Source organism: Gallinula chloropus (genome assembly GCF_964237585.1).
Source record: "Gallinula chloropus genome assembly, chromosome: 3".
NCBI lineage: Eukaryota > Metazoa > Chordata > Aves > Gruiformes > Rallidae > Gallinula > Gallinula chloropus.
The window spans coordinates 60,182,668-60,201,524 of NC_140087.1; the positions used below are offsets into that span (position 1 = coordinate 60,182,668).

Sequence of the window (18,857 nt, forward strand, 5' to 3'; positions counted from 1 at the left end):
TTACTCGCATGGCCAAAACATACAGATCAAAGGGGACTTATTTTCATTGCATCCTCTTCCTCTTGTCTGCCTTGGGAAAAACGCTGCATCCCACCTGCGAGTGGGAAACATTAACAAATTACTCTTTTGTGTTGCTACATGTTCTCTGAGGAAGAGATCCTGTTTAAGAAAAGGATTGGCATACCAGGCTGAGTGGCTACCTGTTCTCCTTGTCCCATGGGATATCAAGGGCTGTGCTGCTTTCCTGCCTGTGCCTTACCACAGGGAAGCTGAGGTGTTAAATCCCCTGGGGAGCCTTTGTGAATGGCAAAACGGTGTTTTAAGTAGTTCACAAAAGGTTTAATTCTAAATGCCAAATCCTACCTAAGCAGGATCCTTCCCCAATGGTGTGGGGAGGAGGGAGTGGGGCAGAAAGGGGGGCTGTGCTCCCAGGAGTACAGGCGGTTCTGAGGGTGAGACTGAAATCAGGATGAAGGGGAGCGACAGTACATATTAAGCTACAGGCCCAAATCTTGCAAGCTGGTAGAAAACCATCCCCATTGTTGTCAAAAGAAGCATGAATAAATGATCACAGAAGGAAGTGCTGGCATTCAGAATGTCACAAAAGGACAAGATTAATGCATTTTGAGTTTCTAAGACAACATTAGAAAGCGGCACAAAATGCAACTTGCTGTGAAATATAATTGTAGCCAGAATTTTTGAAAGCGTGTATGTACAAATAGCACTGAATTCCAAGCTCTGTCCTTACTGCCACCAGCTTCTTGTCATTTCCCCTTCTTGTTTTTGTTTTAACACCTATGAACGCATAGGCTGGTATCTTTCACCACCTCAGTGATTGTGCCTAAATTCAGTCCCCAAAAAGCACCTGAGCCCTCCTGGTTCAGCTCCGAACAAGGACTCCTGCTCTTCCTGCTGTCCCAGTGCCAAATTGCAGCAGTCAATAGGAAAACTGGTTGCACCGTACAAATAAACCTCCTTTTTTCAGAGGTAGGGTTGGCTTGGCAGTATTTTTGCTTTTCCAAAGCAGGGCTGCCAACTCCCCAGGAAACCCAGTAGTCGGAGGCAGTGTATTTTACTCCGTGTTGTTACACAAGGCATTGGCTGTGACAGAGCCCGGTGAGGAAATGCGTATGGCTGGGGCGCAGCGGACTGCCGCTCACGGGTGTCTGCTGGGGGCTGCTCAGTAAACTGGGTTGGTACTGTGAATTGGGTGCAGACAACTTCCTCCACACTGGGAGGGTTTACCTGTAGTGCCAGTCAGCCTTACTGAGCGTTCTGAGCAAGCAGAGCGTGGGATTAACAACGTGCAGGAGTAACTCCGGAGGCTTCTGCGTAGCTGAAGCACAGGTACCACGCTTACTTGGGGCAGACTACCTAGAGCCTACAGCCATTAGCTGCCCAGCCCTTTTCCCTGAAAGATCCCATGCCTCTGTCCTACTTGGAATTCTCTCGTTTTGCCTTCTCTCTGGCACTCGCTTCTGCAGGAGACAAACGGAAACCTCTTGCGCACGCTTTGAGTGAGGGAACACGCATCAGTGCACCGCAGGGCCCTGCCTCACGCCCCTTTACAGCCCTTCCTTGCTGACGGACAGAGGAGTATCTGCAGGCCACACAGACCCCCGGGGTGTAAGGGACACGAGGAACCACGACGCCAAGAACCGCGTTTGACCGCAGTGTCTTCGTGTAAGGTGGTTTCTGGGAGCTGCCTGTCTGTCTTGGGGCTCCAGCACCCAACTTACGCACCCCTACTCCGCCGCAGGGTGCGAGAGGCTCGGGGCTCTGTGCGATTTCATTTGGGGCGCGCAGCTTTTAGATGAAAGCGGCCTGACAGGCGGGGCTCTAGCTGGGCCTTCTCTTCCTCCTCCTCCTCCTCCTCCTCCTCCTCCTCCTCCTCTCCCGTGCTGCGGCGGATTCCCCGCACAGCGGGAGCCCTGGGCAACGCGCGGCAGCTCCGGGGCAGCCCGGGGAGACGCGGCAGCTCCGGCAGCGCCCCCGCGGCGCGTTAGGGGCAGGTGCGTTACCGCGCTGCCGCCTCCGGACGCGGGCCGGGTGGCGGCAGAGGCGCGTATCTGAGGTGTAAGGCCTCTCCCTCCGGACGCGGCTTACACCCGCCGCCGAAGGCGCGACACCCTCCCCCGCCATCGCCGGGAGGTGCCGGGACCGCCCGGCCCCGCCGTACGGCAGCGCGACAGCGGCGCGCTCCGAGCGTGCCGTAAAGCGCCGCGCGGCGCCCCACGTGTGTGGGCGCAGGGAGCGGCATGGGGAAGCGGCGGGCCGGGCGGGAGCTGCTCCGCAGCCTGAGCAAGAAGCAGAAGCGGCACCTCAGGGAGTTCGGGGAGGAGCACCCTTTCTACGACAAGTGAGTGCGTGGGCCGGCTGGCTTCGAGCGGCCGCCGGCGGGAGCGAGAGCCCTGATCCCCTCGACCGGCCGGGGGCTTCCCCGTACGGTGGGCGAACCGGCACTGGGGCGCTCCTTTCCCCGGGGACAGCGCCGGCAGCGCTGGCTGGCCATGGGAGCCGCGGTCCCGGCTGCCCTGGGGCTGCAGGCCCGAGGCCCGGGCAGCTGCTGCTCTGGCCCGCTCGGTCGCAGGGCTCCCGCGGCCGGGACGGAGTTGCCGGTAGCTGTTAGCGGCTGCTCGGTGTGTGCTGCGGGGGATGCCGCCTGATGTCTGTCCTGAGCAATGCGTGTCCTGTGCAGCATCCACCCTCAGCAAGTGCTGATGATACAAAGCTGGGAGGAGTGGCTGACACGCAGGAACACTGCGCTGCCATCCAGCGAGACCTGGACAGGCTGGAGAGCTGGGCAGGGAGAAACCAGATGAAGTTCAACAAAAGCAAGTTTAGAGTCTTGCACCTGGGAAGGAATAACCGTTCGTATCAGTACAGGCTGGGGGATGACCTGCTGGAGAAGAGCTCAGTGGAGAAGGAACAGGGGGTCCTGGTAGATGACAGGTTGGCCATGAGCCAGCAGTGTGCCCTGGTGGCTAAGAGAGCCAATGGGATCCTGGGGTGCATCGAAAGGAGCCTTGCCAGCAGGTCAAAGGAGGTGATCCTCCCCCTCTACTCTGCCTTGGTCAGGCCCTACCTGGAGTATTGTGTTCAGTTCTGGGCTCCCTGGTATGAAAAAAGACAGGGATCTCCTGGGGAAAGTCCAGAGAAGGGCTACAAAGATGATAAAGGGCCTGGAACATCTCAGCTGAGTGAGCTGGGACTGTTCAGTCTTGAGAAGAGAAGACTAAGAGGGGACCTAATTAATGTTTATACATAAACATATGGGATGCAGGGGGAAATGGCCAGCCCCTTTTCAGTGGCCTGTAGAGGCAGGACAAGGGGCAATGGCTGCAAGTTGGAGCACAGGAAGTTCCACACCAACATGCAGAAGAACTTTTTCACAGTGAGGGTGACAGAGCCCTGGGACAGGCTGTCCAGGGAGGTGGTGGAGTCTCCTTCTCCGGAGATATTCAAGACCCGTGTGGACACTGTTATCTGTGCAATATGAGCTGGGGAGCTGCTTTGGCAGGGGGGTTGGACCCGATGATCTCTCGAGGTCCCTTCCAACCGCTACAATTCTGTGCAGTGTGGCTTTCCCCGCTCCGCAGACTGGTGCTTAGCACTGGGGACAGGCTCTTGCTCCGGTTAGCTTGGTATGCTCCAAGTTAGACTCCTTTGGTTCCTTTCAGCACCTGGGCCTCTGATTAAAACTAGATTCTGCTTTAAAACACCCCACATTTTATAAGTTCCAGTGCTTGGGTGGGCTTCATGCGTGGAGAGCAGCCTCATCTGAGAGCAGCCTCTCAGCCTAAGTGTCCAGCCGGTTTTCCTGGGAAGGGCTGCGTGGAGCTGTGGCTTTAAGCTTTCTATGAACTGCTCTGAGGCTTGTGTAACTCATTGGTTACTTCTGCCCCTTGCCTCTTTCACCCTGTGTGTAATGTCATGGATGGAGTGAGACATTTCTGTGCTTTTTTTTCAGGGTTTCTGGAAGACCAGAAGCAACTCAAATCTGTGAACTGGTAATTTATTTATATCTCCTCCTTGCTCCCATCTCTGCCTAGTTCAGCAAAACACTGAAGCGAAACACTTTACATTTCACGTTTCCAAGCTGGTTGGGCTGGTGAAGTTGTTCCCTTTACACAACCTGGACTCAGGAGGAAAACCAAAAAAGAATGGCACTGATCTGTTCTCTGCAGTGTCCAACTCGAAACTGTAGTACCATGAGAGGGCAGAAGCAGCAGGAAGTAACACATATCTTCTTGCATTCTCTGCCTGTTAGCTACAGTGAAAAGTCAGTTGTGCCTTTAGTTGGCTTAATAATATTAAGCATAGTGTTTCAGGAGTTAGGAGATACTTTGTCCTCCTTTGAATGAAGGAGCATGTTGATGCTCATTCCTCTTCTTCAGATGCCAGTGTGTTACTTTTCCTTCAGTCAGGATTTGTTGACCTCCCTTACCGTCAGATTAATAAAAGACTTCATCATTCCAGTGTGGGGAAAAGAATCACGGCTCTGTTTCATTTGTTTCCTGTAGCAATTTTGTGCACTAATGTCGTATTTACTGATTTTTTTTTTTTTTTCCCTTCTTGGGCTGAAATGAACTAAGAAAGGAGTAAATGGTGCTGTGACTATACTCCTGGTTTCACTATCATTTTGGCTCTGACCTGCCACGCTCTCCTTAGTTTGTGCAAGCCCAGGACTTGTCTGGCTTATTTGATGTTTAGAGATTCACGGCTGAGCCAAACCAAACCTGATGGCCATCTCACTTACCTTCTGGAAAGCCAGAAGCCGTTTCATCAAGCTCTGTCCCTTGTGTGCCTGCCCTTCAACAATTTTTACTCTGCACCTGGTTTTCTTAGAGGTCGGTTCGGTGCCTTGTCTGTGGAGATCGAATGCGCTCATTCAGCTGAGGCTGAAGGAACCACATTTTGTGAAGTCAGATCAGCCCAGAACAAGGAACTTTTGCCTAAAGTCTACCAAGATGCTTTAAAAATCTAAATGGAGGTGTCCAGCACAACTATTGGCTTGAAATGATCTTTGAGCAGTTCCATTGCAGCTGCGTATGGATAGGATGGAAGAGGGAGGGAAAACGTGGTGTGTGAAGTAGAGGGTCGCTGGCTGCCTGGTAGTGTTACTGTTGCTGCTGTTACACTCGTGTTTTTGCTTCCAGTCTGAGAATTCTGATAAGTCAAGTGCAGAAAGCGATTCAGAGACTGAAGTGGAACAAGTCTCCGTGTATCATAAGCTCTTGGCCACCCTGAAGACTTCTCCTGAGTCTGAGAGTGAGGAAGAGGAAGATGAAAGTGAATCAGAAGAAGCCGGGGAAAGTGAGATAGAAATGGACAGCGATGGCTCCCAGGAGACTGGAGAAGCAGATGGAGGTGAAGAAGATAAGAATGATGTACAAGAGCCAGAAGAAGGTAGTTTGCCTTTTCCCATCTTTTGGTAAATGTTGTTTTGGTTAGGAAGTTTCAATAAGGCATGTCTGTTAGCCAGGATCCTGGTGTAGACTGGCGTGTTGGCTGGGTGCTCTTCTGGCTTGGAGGCTCTGTTGCTCCATTGCCTCTGTGTGGGTGGGAGCAGCAGCTGCTGCAGGATTTAGCAGGGGAGAGGGTATCCATGCTCATTTGCCGGCACGCGGCCCGCTGCTGCTTCCTCAGATGTTGTTTGTGCGGCAGCACAGAGGAAATCCACATGGAGCAGCATACCAGGGGTTCTCACCCACTCATGGGAGACGCAAGCTGTTCTCTCACACAGCATCTGGCTTGGCTGCTGCCGTGAGAGGAGGGAAAGGTTTGCCTCATAACAGAGCAAGAGATATGTAAGTTGGAAGGAAACCTCCTCCTCTGTGATGTGGCATCATCATTCACGGAGTCTACAAAGAATTTCTGGGAGAAAGGAGACAACTTAGTGTTATTTTCAGTAATTTGGGGTCTTTGAAAACTAAAACTTACATTCTCTGGTGAAGCTCGTTATTTCTTACTGTTTTCTCTGGGGAAGAATGTGCTGTGTGTTACGTAACACTTGGGATGCTAGCTGATGCTGTCTTTGCCCTAGAGCACAAAGCCCACTTGTATCTTTTGGGATAGACTACTGCGAGAAAAAGAATTGTAACTCCAAAGGGAACAACCTCGCTGGCTAGAGGTGGCTACGATGGTAACTCTTCCAGGAGAGTCTAACCCCTTTATCTCCTTAACAGTCACAGCTAAAGAGACGACAGAGCAGACACTTGGCCAGGAGCAGGCTGATGGCGCAGACACCTCTTGTGACCCAGGCCAGGGAGTAATTGAGGAGTTTACTGATGTGAAACATGAATCTGAATTTAGCTTGGAAACCAATTTCATGGAAGAAGAGAGTGGAGACTGCAGTGCAGATCGGACAGACAGCAATTCTTCACAAGCTGTATCAGGAGGTAAAACAGAGTGTGCTTGCGTTTCGCGGTCGGCCGTTGGAGGGGTGTCGTCCGTAAGCGGGTGTGAATTATCGAGCACCCCAGTGATCCACTGCGTAGCTTCTGAGCCCTTCCTCTGCGGTGCTCAGCGCGTTGCCCACGTGTGAGCTGGTTACATAAGGGGCACTTCACGCTAATGCAGGCGCTGAGCGTTTGTTTTCTGTAGAGCCTGCGCACTGGGATTTGTGCACGGTTTCTGTTGCAGCCAATAACGCTTGAAATACGGGTAATGAGAAGATGTACGTGGAGGGGTTTATCTTGCTCTCTTGCCTCAGTAGTGATTAAAAAACCTAGTCTAATATGTGGGGCCCTGCAAGCCTACACTTGACTGTGAAAGATATTCTTGGCACAGGAGATAATCACAAAGCTGACCTGTGAGGGCATCCTTCACAACTCAGCGGAGTTAGAGGTGAGAGTCTGGGAAGCAACAGTAATTTAGACAAATGCTCAGTGCTCTCTGAACTTTGAAGGTTATGGAGGGGAGTCTGACTGCCCCGGGGTCAGGAAGGCACGAGGCATCGGTGAAGCATCTGTGTGGTACCTTTTAAGGGGATAGCAGGAACCTCAATGTTGCAGCGTGGTGGTGGCTGCGGTCTGAGCTCCGGCACTGGAGTCGTCCCACCGTGTGTAATACAAATAACCGTGTGCACGGGTGTGTGCTCTTTCAGTGATATACCACACATTGGCACCCGCAGAGCTTCTATCCGTATTTCATGCTCTGTGGTTTTAATATCAGATGGCATAGTTTGAGCGAGAGAAATATGTTTGTAGCATCCCTAGCGATGCTGGCTTGTCATCTCGGAGCAGCAGCTGACATTAGATCTGGGAGGCAGCCTAGTTGATACATGAAATGTGTGGCAGCATCAAAGGGCCATGTGATAGAAAAAACAGCTCGTTCTCGTTACCATGAGAATATTCCTTAGGCTGTTGGCATTGCATTTTAACGAGAGCCGTGGCTCTCCAACTGCTTTGTTCAACCTATAGGCGATGTGCTGCTTTTCAGTTGACTCCTGTAGCTTGGAAGTGGCTTTACAATCTGCTACAGAAAATGAGTCACCTAAGACAGCAGAAAAGGGATGGATTTCTGCTCTGGTCATGGGGTCACTAGGATTACTGAAGTTATTCCCCCTATTTTATCTCATGGACGTTGCAATCAGTAAAAGTCAGCTGAAGAAAGCCTGAACCTGTGTTGTGGTTAAAAGATGTCCTTTGTTCATGTCTGTTGCTGGGAAGATATTCCCAACAGTGTCGTAATTAGCAGATGTCTTGACTTCTGCCTGGGTGACTTGTATGTGGGCTAGGTGTCCTTTGGCAAGCGCTAGTGTTCTCTAATTAGTATTCTTTATGCAGTGAGTACTGCTGTGCTGCAAGCAGCATACAGAGCTTGGCTTTCAAAATAAGCTTTGCATGTGACTTGTGCGTGCCAGTGTCAGACTATAATACGATTTTACAGTTCCTTGCCTCTCCTTTCCAAAGGGGAATGCTGACTAGATAAATCAGACTCTTGCTCGCTTCAGGCAAATTTTTTTACTCCCTCCTTTCCCCAAAACCCACCTAATCTTTCCCTGCTCCATCACAAACTGTGTTCATATCACTGGCCAAAGATGCAGAGCCCCAGGCAGAGCTGTGTATAAATTAAGAAGGGGAGCAAGTGCACTTGGGACTTTACTACTGACAGCGTTTCACCTGCAAGGGGTGCATGTGTCAGGGCTTAAGGCAGAAAATTGCCACTGTGTTTTCTACTACATACTGCTTTCCTCTACGACATTTGTTTTGTGATTGAAAGTTCTAGTACTTCCATAAGTGCTGCTTGCTTTTTTCTTTTTTTTTTTTTAAGCAATCTGTCAAATCTTTTCTCTCTGTTCCTGTAGAAAGAATTTGACATCTTCTCCCTCGTCTCCCAAGTGCTTTGAAATAACTCATTGTAACCGTGCAATTGGCCAGCATGGAAACTGTTGGCATCATTTGCAAATCCACCCTGAAACTTGATGCCATTATTAGGTACAGTAGTTCTCAGGACAGTTTTTGTTGTTTTTGTTATAAACAGATCCATTTAAACAGCACATGGACAAAGAACTTGAAGAAAAAGAAGTAGAAAAAATTACTACGCTTCCTAAAACTTCAAGTCAAAGCAAGGTAACAGTGTTCCGTGCCCACCTAGAGCTCCTACAGATGCCTGGATTAAAATAACTGTTTTGTTTTGGTTTGGTTTTTAATGTATTTTATTTATTGTATACAAATGAAGTAGATTCTTAATTGCTGTTATTAGCTGTTGGCACAGAAATTGTCAAGATTTTGCCACTGTGTTGTTGCTGAAGCGTTTTCTTCTTCACCTGGTGCCAAGTAAGAGTTGAAATCTGCTGTTATGTCGGCATATTGGGACACATCAGAAAAACACAGCTCTAGACTTTGCTCTGTAGTCCCAAACAGACAAGTTCAGTGCTCTTGACTCCTGGTGGGAATCAAACCACACTGGTTTCTGACTGGTAACAGCACGACGCCAGGGATGTGCTCTGCAGCTGAACCTGTGAGGTGACCACGTACAGTTTTAAAAGTACTTGTGATGCACTGCCACATTCTTGCTTCATGATGGCTGCACTTCTGTATGCATTTACAAGCCAGTAAAGGGGAATTTAATACTTGCTTTGGAAATAACAGGTGAATTACGGTGCCAAAAAACCACCTTGCTGCTTGAGGGAGAATATTGGTTTGCAGAATACTCATTTTTAGACAAACCTTTGCTTCCTAACTTTTTCACATCTGATTCTGTTTTGGAGAGTTGCCTTGCATTCTGGTCAGCCATATGCTGGGTGACATTCATTGGAAGATATCTCATGGTTAGTCAGTCAGGGAGAAAGCTGTGATTGTTAAATTTTACTTTATTTTTGTCTTTTTTGGAATGTGGTGGCCGAAAATACCGGTGCCACCTGAAGCAGGGCATGATAGATCTCTGCTGACTTGGTGCAGATACTTTATGGAGATAGATAGGGATAATTTGTGTGGCAGATAGCTTTTGCCCTCAAAATCTGACGGACTCCAACAAGGTTGCATTTGACAACTGATTCACAGCTTCTGGGTTTAATCCCTGAGGTTTTATTTTGATCTTTAAACAAAGTGCATACCTCAGTGTGGTTGATCTGTAAGCACAGTCGAACTCCAGGGTTGTCACCTTGTCCCGGGATTGTGCCACTGATTTGCTGGATGACCTGGGTAGAAATTACATCCTCTTCCTCTTCAGCTTTCAGATCTGTAAAATAAAGGCAGTTAGAGACACAGTGCTGCAAAACAGCCAGGTCTCCCGAGCTCAAGATTTTTTGCGGTCTTCCCTAGTAGACTCTAGAGGATATTGCATATTGAAAAGAAGGTTTCAGTTTGTGTTATGAAAGGATTATTTCTCATATTTCATGAACTTGGTTAAATTGCCAGCTGTGGTGCTGTGCTTCTTAATGACTCATCTTTGGTTTTGTCTATATTTTTTCTTTGTTCCAGTGGCCAAGGCTAGGCCAACTAACTTTTTCTTCCACTTTGGACAAACATAAACCTTTAAAAGCAGACAAAGAAGTTGATATGAAACAGCTTTGTCTTCACAAGCCTTTAGAGTCCACTTGGCCTAAAGTGAATAAACAGTTTGTGTTGTCGGTGAACAAAGAGAGCGATCCCCATTTTACCCCCTTACAAAGAGAGCTCTTCTGTATCATGAATACGTACCAGGACTTGTTCTACCCAGAAAGAAATGCTTTAACAAACGGAGAAGAAGTCCGCCACGTGTACTGCTTGCATGCCTTGAACCACGTTCTGAAGGCGAACGCCCAAGTGCTCAGCAACAACGCCAAGCGAAGGGACCAGAAACCAGGGACCGACAGCGATGACTACAGGGATCAGGGGCTCACCAGGCCGAAGGTAAGAGAGCTTCGTTCATGCCATTTCCCCATCCCCACCCTGGCTGTCTGATCAGGACGCGTGAACAGCCTGGTGGTTTGTCCAAAAGCATTTTCGATGCTCTTTGTGGGCGGTGTGTTCCAGGCTGTGTGCCTTTCCGTGGCCCTTTATCATGCCTGGAAGCGATCTGTCAGGGCCAGGGCGAAGCGGCAGCGAGCACAGGGGTTGTTAGCCAGCCTGTTTCTGTGCTGAACCACGAGTCTGGCTTCTCTTCTTCGTCCTCCTGTCACTACAGGCTGACGTGTCGCCCTTTCCCACTCCCATATCTACGTCTGTCAGTACAGAAAGGTGCATCCACATCACTCTCCAGTGTTAGTGCAGGTACTGTAGGCTGTTGCCCAATGTGGGGTGTCCCAGAATTAATTTTCTAGTCCTTGAAAGGACTTGCCTGCACTGGATTCCCTGGGAGACCTCAAGGAATCCCAGTCCGTTGTCAAGACCACCCGTTGTGGTCTGTGGAGGGTGGCCTCAAGCCTAGGCTCCCTGCATTCACAGCGACCTCCAGGTGATAACCACGTGGATTCAGACAGGACTGGCTTCTCATTGGTGGTGCCAGCTGCCTGTTGAACAGGTTCAAATTTGGGTTTTGGTGTTTGCTGCACATCTGGCAAATGCCTTTGGTTTCTGTGTTGGCTCCCCCGTTAGATATTTATATTTCAGAGTGCTTTGCAGAGGCTGTTGTGACCCGTCCAGGAGCCAGCCAGTGACCCTGTCTGTGTATCGTGGGAGCTCTTGCTTGCTTGGGGAGTGGGAAGAACAGGAGAACGTGCTTAGTTTTCAGTCACCCCGTGACGGTACCCTGGCTGTGACGTGGGGGACCAAGCTGAGCTGCTGGCCGGTACCTCTTCACAAGCACGCTGTGTCCCAGCACATCTCCCTCCTTCCTGCATGTCAGAATTGGTTTGTTTTGATTGCTGGGATGCCCCATGGGGGCAGATCTAAATAAAATAATAATAATAATGTACAGTTTGCTGTGAATGTTGGTATTCTGTGGCTTATTGTGTCGCAACCGTTGATCTGCACAGGTACTGATGCTCGTGCCCTTCCGCGAGTGCGCCTTGCGGATTGTGCATACGTTCATCAGCCTCCTCGAGGTGAATGACAAAAGAAAGATAGATGTAAGTAACAAAAAGCGCTTCAAGGGGGAGTTTGGTTCTGACCCAGAAGAGAAGCCCCCCAACCTGAAGAGACCTGAAGATTATGAAGCCGTCTTTGCTGGCAACATTGATGACCACTTCAGAATCGGTAACGACCTATTGAGCAGATGATTTTAGCTTGTAAAAAAACCCCAAACCCAGAAACAAACCAGAGAGGTAACTTAACAATATCATCCTAAATGTGTAGGGGCTACCAGGGCTGGAAGTTCTGGTGAGAATTCAGGCTCTGTGGTATTCATGCTCGTTTTGCTCTGGTAGCTTGGGGATTTTGATGATAATCTTTCTTTCCTTGCCAGAACTTAAAAGAGAAAACACAAAAGCAGTGATTTTCACATCAAGTTCAGAGTCACTTAGAATGCAGTGATTGCTTTAGTGTAGCAAGCAGGACTGCCCACACCTCATTTTGAAGAGGATAGCCTTGATTATGCAGCAAAATCTTTCGGGTTTAATTAGCCTATTCACAGTGTCTCTTGTAATCAGTAATGGCTGGAACAAAATTAAAGCTCAGTACTGAGCAAAGCAGTTTTCTACTGTGCTGCCCATGATTTCCATGAAAGCAAAGGGGGTAACCAGTAAGTAGGGCTCCTGGACGAGCAGCATATGTGAGACTATTTCATAATACTGTAATCTCATGCTGTTTTAGTAACTCAGTATGCAGAGAATTAGCTAGTGGCTTGGTTCCTGAAGCTGCCGTGATGAGTAGGCAGTTTTTCTAACTTAACTTGACAGGCTTTTGAAATTATTGTCCCTTGAAAGATAAATTGGCATCCCAAGAGATGTAATGATACAGTGGAAGATGGAAGCTGGTCCCACTCAGTCTTTCTTCCTTCCCCAGTGAATATCTCTCTGGCTGAGAGCCTGTTACTTACAGCAGCATAATAATTTTCCTTTCAGTCCTCTCCCATACCCCAGTTCGCTTGATCCACTTACGAGGTGTGAAGAAATGCTTGAAGAAACTTTCAGTGCTGTTGCTCACAGAAGCGAATCATAGGAGCAGAATAATTACTCTTTCTTACTGTGCCTCACACCCTGTTACTTCTGCACAAAGATCTCATTTAAAACACATTTGTTATGCCTTACTAAAACTACCCTTTCACATTTTTAAACTGAAAAAACCTTTGATGTTGTTAAACTCTCTGTACGCTGTGAGAAGTGGTAGCATCTTCTTGGAAATTCAACCAACCGTGCTCTCCTCTTGGTTTTTATTTCCACTACCCCCCCCTTCATCTTTATCACTGAGTTAAAATAGCTAGCAGGAGGGGTGGAATTCTTGGAGGTGTCGTCGGCTGTGCCCATCATAGCCGGCTTCGCACAGAGAGGGAGCAGAGCTGAAAAGATGCCCTTGTTGGGCACTATAGCGGGTCAATTGAGCACAGTCCGGACTACCTGGGTTTGTAAGATCAGCAAACTGTGGGTCCTGGCAGTGTTACTGTGTAGTTATGACAGGGGTAACACACACACCTTCAGTTCCTTTCACTTTCTCTAACGCAAGCGGTGATGCACAAGCTGGTTCGGCAGGTACACCGCAACGCACAGGGTGAGAAGCTGTGTCAGGGAAGGTGCCAGACTGGTTATGGTTTCAGTCCTCCTCACACAAAGAACCTTTTCCTTTGTGCAAAAGGCTGTTTGTAGTCACGAGTTCCACACTGAATCTTTCATGACAGATGAAGGTAACACAGTTACTGTGGTACCTAATGATAGAGACCAAAGTCTAGGATTTAGGGACAAGGAAATAATTAATAATTTCTGCTTTTTTTTTTCTTCTTCCCTCTTAAGTTCTTTAGCTCCCTCATCCCTTTTTTAACAGAAATCCCCCCCCCCCCCCAAAAAAAAAAGTGGTTTGGTTAAAAAATGTTGTCCAGGCTATGAAAAATCTGTGAAAAAAAGTATCACTGAAAACATCTCCTGGACTTCGTGAAAATCCACCAAACGCTTGTCAAATGGGGATGGGGTGAGCGAGCTCTTCTCGGGGAAAGGAGAGTTTCAGACCAGTTGGGTTGTGTGCAGCTGCAGAACTCAGTATGTGATAAGGGAGAGGAAGCGTTGCTAGTGCAGAGCCTGCTGGAAGAAAGTGGGTAGTAATTGACATTAACTCTAAGAAAAGGTTGTTGTCGGACAGGGGTTGCGATTCTTCAGAAGAGTATGAGATTATACGCGCCGTTTTACTCCTCGGATATCATCATTGCCTCGCCCCTGGGCATGAGGACAGTTATCGGCGCAGAGGGGGAGAAGAAGAGAGACTTTGATTTTCTGTCATCAATAGAAGTTCTCATCATCGATCAAGCAGATATTTACCTGATGCAGAATTGGGAACACGTTCTGGTGCGTTTTCCGGATGTGTTTGGTTTTGCGTTGAACGGTGTCTCGTTGGTCTGTGTTTGGCAGTGGGAAGTATTGCTGCTTATTCCCTGACTTGATTCCAGGCATGTGTGCTTGTTCCTTTTCCTTCCTCCACCCTGGTATTTTCCTTATATGAAGAATATTCTTTCTACAGATTTTGGGTAGTAGTCAGCACCTGTTCTCTATAATAGTATTTGGTGCTGTAGCAGCATATTTCATCATATATATATATGATGGGATTGGGGTTTTTTTGGACAGCTTTAATTAACTTGCTGAGTGAAATGATGATGATTCGTTTAATCACATCTGGGAGAAAATATGCCAGCTGTCTGAGTGCCCAGTGTTTCAAATTGCAGCCGTGCAAGGAAGCTGTACAGCCTGATTCTGGTTTCTCCAGTAAGCAATAGGAGCTGGTGCTTGTCTCCACTGACTGTGGAGATGCGAAGCATTACTCAGGCCCAGAGTTACACAGTATGTAGGTTTTTCTGTGCATGTAATGAAAATATAACTCTTTGACTGAGGGCAGAAGGTGGCAGTATTAATGCTTTTGGGCTTTAGGTTAATAGAAGTTTTTGAGGTTGAAAGGTTGTTTTTTTTCTGCATATGAGCACCTTTGAAGTATCTGGGCCATGCATTTCGACAGGATGATGTTACCGTACATTTTGAATGAGCCCAGAAGGTGTCTTGTTTTCCAGGCCGTCCCAGGAACGGTGTGCCAGCCTACACAATATCCCAGGAATAAATCCTGGAGCCCTGTTTCTTGCTTTTTGCTTTGGATGTGACTGCCTGCTGTGTAGCACAGCGATGCCAGTCCTGGGCATCATGCAATGAGGCCAAAATGAAGTGAATTGCTTTACTTGCACCCAAACTCTCCCTGACTACAATGGAAACCACACTCGAGCTTCTTTTAGCTCAGAAGCGTTGGGCCCGTTGACTTCAGTGCAAACAAACAAATCTATTAGACTTGCCCCACGGGAGAAGGCTGGAAGCAAAGGTTGTTGTTATTGATGACTAAAAGAGACGGAAGCTTTCAGTGCTGTGGTATGAAATCAAGTGAATTACTCTTCCCGTGATCAATAAGGTCCAGGCAGTTGTGTCTTGGGAGATCAACTACTGCTGTATGCTCTGTGCTGTCTCGCTCGTCCCTGCCCACCTCCTCGCTGCAGTGAAGGCTTTTGCAGCCTGGGTGCTGGGGTGTCAGTCTGCGAGCGGTGTGTTTCCATCTCTGCACAGCACCTGATGAAGCACATGAACCGGCTGCCTCTGGAGTCCCACGGGGTAGACTTCTCCCGCGTGCGCATGCTGAATCTCAATAACTGGTCCAAGTACTACCGCCAGACGCTGCTCTTCAGCGCTCTTCAGGATCCCCAGATCAACTCCATCTTCAACAAACACTGCTTCAATTACGTGGGGCAGGTGAGTTCGGAGAGGAGCTGAAAGCCTTCTTGTAAATGTCGGCATAAGGGAGGGAGAGGGGAATAGAAACCCGACACGTGGGGAGATGCCAGAACTCAGTTGTAGAAAGATGGACTGTGCACCAGTCGTTTCTGCTGCCTGAATCTCCACAACGCTGCATGACAACTTCTAATGCTGTGCCAAAGGCAATAGTTCACCAACCCTTTTCTTTCATGGCTGCTTCACGTTGGAAATCAGATTCTGTTTTTTCTTAGTTTGATGCACACAAGTTCTCTTGTTTTGCTTATTTTGTTGATGAGTGGAGTGTTTGCCTGCTTCCTTTTTGTCGGGGGGTTCCCCTGTCCCCTCCTGTATGAGAAGCACGCTACTGCTTTGAAAGGACAGGAGAACTAAACACCGTAGCTGTCTCTCTCAAATGCATGGGAGTTGGAGCGTAAGCGGTGGTGATGTTTACCTAACAGGTGTGTGCATACGGGAATGTGGGTTTGTGCTCGAGCTTTCTAAAAACAGGCTTGTGTGCTGCTTGCAGAAAGCTGGCTGGACCGTGGCTGCCTTTGGCGTGCTGCTTCCCTAAACATCCTCCTTTCTCCTTGCAGGTGGCGGTCCGCAACGTACCACTCACTGGCTCCATTAGCCAAGTTGTCGTCCAGCTTCCTCATGTTTTTCGGAGGCTAGAAGCTGAAAGCTTAACTTCGGTAATAGAGACAAGGTACTCCATGTTCTGGACCGTTCTACTGTGTCCTAATGACTGCCCTTTGGTTGCACATAGTGTTTCCTGCAGAGCAGAATGTGATTTTGCCACAGAAGGACTTCCCCTTCAGTAGTATTGAGGTGCTGGCTGGGCTCTGCGCAGGTGGAGGAGAATTCTGACCTTCTCCTTGCCAAAGGTGCTGGAGAACAAAGTTTGGGAAAGGAAGAGTAATCTCTGGTCTCACCATAACTGTGTAGTACTACAAGTGTAGAAATCCTAAGAAGATGAAGACTGAAAAATGTAGTCAGAATCTTCTGTAGATTGTTGTGTCTGATGATTGGGTAGCTTCCCTGGAGGACTCTGGGGCTCCTACCCAGGAGGTGAGGTCCCTACCAGAGAACCTGAAAAGACTCCTGGAGCTGCTGGGAAAAGTCTCGGTGGTTCCTAGGGAAAGGAATTTTAACCTTTTAACCTAACAAGGATAAAGTACCTGGGTGGCTTCCCTGCAGGAGTCTGGGGCCACTACCCAAAAGGGTTGGAACAAAGTGATCTCTAAGGTCCCTGCCAACCATTCTCACGTGCTGGGATTCTGTTCCCATTTAAGGTCATACCAGTATTGTCAAGCAAAGTGTTAAATCTGGTTAAAAAGTGCTTCTTGTTTTTAACTCAGGTTTCGGTTTTTCATTGACAAAGTCCTGCCCGAGTACCGCGACGCCATCATGTCGCACACGCTCATTTACGTTCCGTCATACTTTGACTACGTGCGTCTTCGGAATTACTTCAAGAAAGAGGACCTGAATTTCACTCACATCTGTGAATACACCAAGAAGGCTGGTGTCTGCAGGGCCAGGCGGTTCTTCCTCAAGGGAGAGAAGCAGTTTCTCTTGTTCACGGAGCGCTTCCACTTCTACAAAAGGCAAGTCGTGGGCTGAGCTCTCCTCTGAGTTGCGTGTGTGCTGCTTTGCAAGGAGAGTCCGACCTTAATCGTAGATGGGTGTCGTGGTTTTGCCCCAGCTGAGAGCCGAGCCCCACGCAGCTGCTTGTTCTTTAAAAGGTAGTGGGGACGGGGAGTTGAGGGAGGAGGAGAGGGAAGGAGAAGAAAACCCAAGGAACCAAGAAACCTCGTGGGTTGGGATAAGGGTAGTTTACTGGGAAAGCAGAAAAATAGATATAATAATAATAACAGGACTTTATAGCAAAATACGTGAAGCTGGTGATACACAATGCAGTTGCTCACCGAACGGCACAAACTCAGGCCGTGCAGCCCAGAGCCGTCCCGGAACCGGATGGACCATCCCCAAAACTGCACGTCCTGGAGCTGCCTGCTCCTCCCCCCACCAGCCACCCCCTATGCTGAGCATGATGTAATTGGCATGGAATACCCTCTTTGGCCAGTTTAGGTCACCTGTCCTGGCTGCGTCCCCCTCCTTTCTTGTTAGCTGGGAAATATGAAGAACTGAAAAAGTCCTTGATTGGTTGACAACAACTAGAAACACCAGGGTGCTATCAGCCCTGCTCCCATCCGAACTCCCAAACACGGCATTCCATCCGTTACTAGAAGATAAATTAACTCTATCCCAAGCCAAAACCAGGACAATGGGCTGCATTGCTTTTTGAGCTGTTGGGTCTCTCTGAGGACCTCTTTGGACTAAGAGCTTTTCAGTTTAGCTCACAATGTTTGCGTGTTGTCAGCAGTCCTTTGCAGAGACTCCAACACTTCAGTATGCACAGGGCTTGAGTCAGGGAGGTGAGTGCTGCTAAGTTCCACTGATCTCAGGATGGGATGATGTAGGGATTCACTGTGCCTTTTATTTGTGTTCATCTGTGTCTCAGTAATGACATAAAGTTCTGGAAAGGGTTACGTAACTGGTTCAGTAACGCAATACAGCAAGACGAGGCCGCCTGGAAAATTTGGTGTGTCCTGGCTGGAGATGTTTAGAAGTTCATAATGAAGCAGGGTTTGGGTTTTGTGAGGCTCAGTCTGATCAGGCTTCACTGTCTTAAAATCCAAGCCAGAGAGGCTGAATGCTGCAGAACTTGGTGGCGCTCTGTAAAGGAAGTCTTGGTGTCTTGGTGCCTGGCAGTTAAACACCCCTCACCCCCACACTGTGTTTAGTCTTCAGTCTGTGATACAAGGTTTGAGGTGCATCTGAGTATGTTGAAGTTGATGGATATTGGAAGAACTGAGATAGGGTTGATGTGTTCACGTGCACATTTTGTAAAAATTTACAACAAAGTTGCTTTTCTGTTTCTTTCCTACTGCAGGTATACAATTAAAGGCATCAGGAACCTCATTTTCTATGAGTTACCAACCTACTCCCACTTCTACAGCGAGATTTGTAACATGATGAAGGCCACAGACAGTGGAGTGGATGCTACTTGGACCTGTACTGTGCTCTACTCCAAGTATGATGCTCAGAAATTGGCTGCAGTGGTTGGTATTGATCGCACAGCTCAAATGCTACAGTCCAAGAAAGATGTGCACCTCTTCGTTACAGGAGAATGAATAAGTGATGGTGCAGACTAAGTGATTGGATGGACCTGAATTCTACTCCTAATGCACTTTTTGATGTAGCTTTTCTAAAAAATATTAAACTTTTTACTCCCTTGTATTTACGGTTCTGTTGAAATTGTTCATATGATACTAAATTTTATATTTCAGTACTCTGTCCTACAGGATGGATGTTGATGGATGAACAACAGTGAGGAGTTGTTCAGGAGAGCAGGGCTCGGGGCTTTCAATCCAGAACTACCCTTCTTGTACCTTGAAAAACTCACTAGTTGGTCAGGGAAGAGCGATGCTGTGATAAATAACTTTGGATTGGATTGCTTTGCTTCATTTTCAGGCGTAGAAAACTCACCTTCTTTTTATCG

General features: G+C 48.2%; 1 protein-coding gene across 1 annotated transcript; it reads left to right on the forward strand.

Annotated features, from left to right (window-relative positions):
• Window positions 1–2,258: 2,258 nt before the first annotated feature.
• Window positions 2,259–18,595, forward strand: UTP25 (UTP25 small subunit processome component; the record flags this gene model as incomplete). Its single annotated transcript, XM_084262578.1, has 12 exons — window positions 2,259–2,359; window positions 3,971–4,010; window positions 5,160–5,409; window positions 6,189–6,401; window positions 8,488–8,576; window positions 9,930–10,340; window positions 11,405–11,624; window positions 13,656–13,858; window positions 15,110–15,292; window positions 15,889–16,001; window positions 16,654–16,899; window positions 18,249–18,595. 12 exons carry the CDS (start codon window positions 2,259–2,261, stop codon window positions 18,487–18,489), a joined length of 2,310 nt encoding a protein of 769 aa, XP_084118704.1. The 3' UTR covers window positions 18,490–18,595.
• Between the last annotated feature and the right edge of the window lie 262 nt (window positions 18,596–18,857).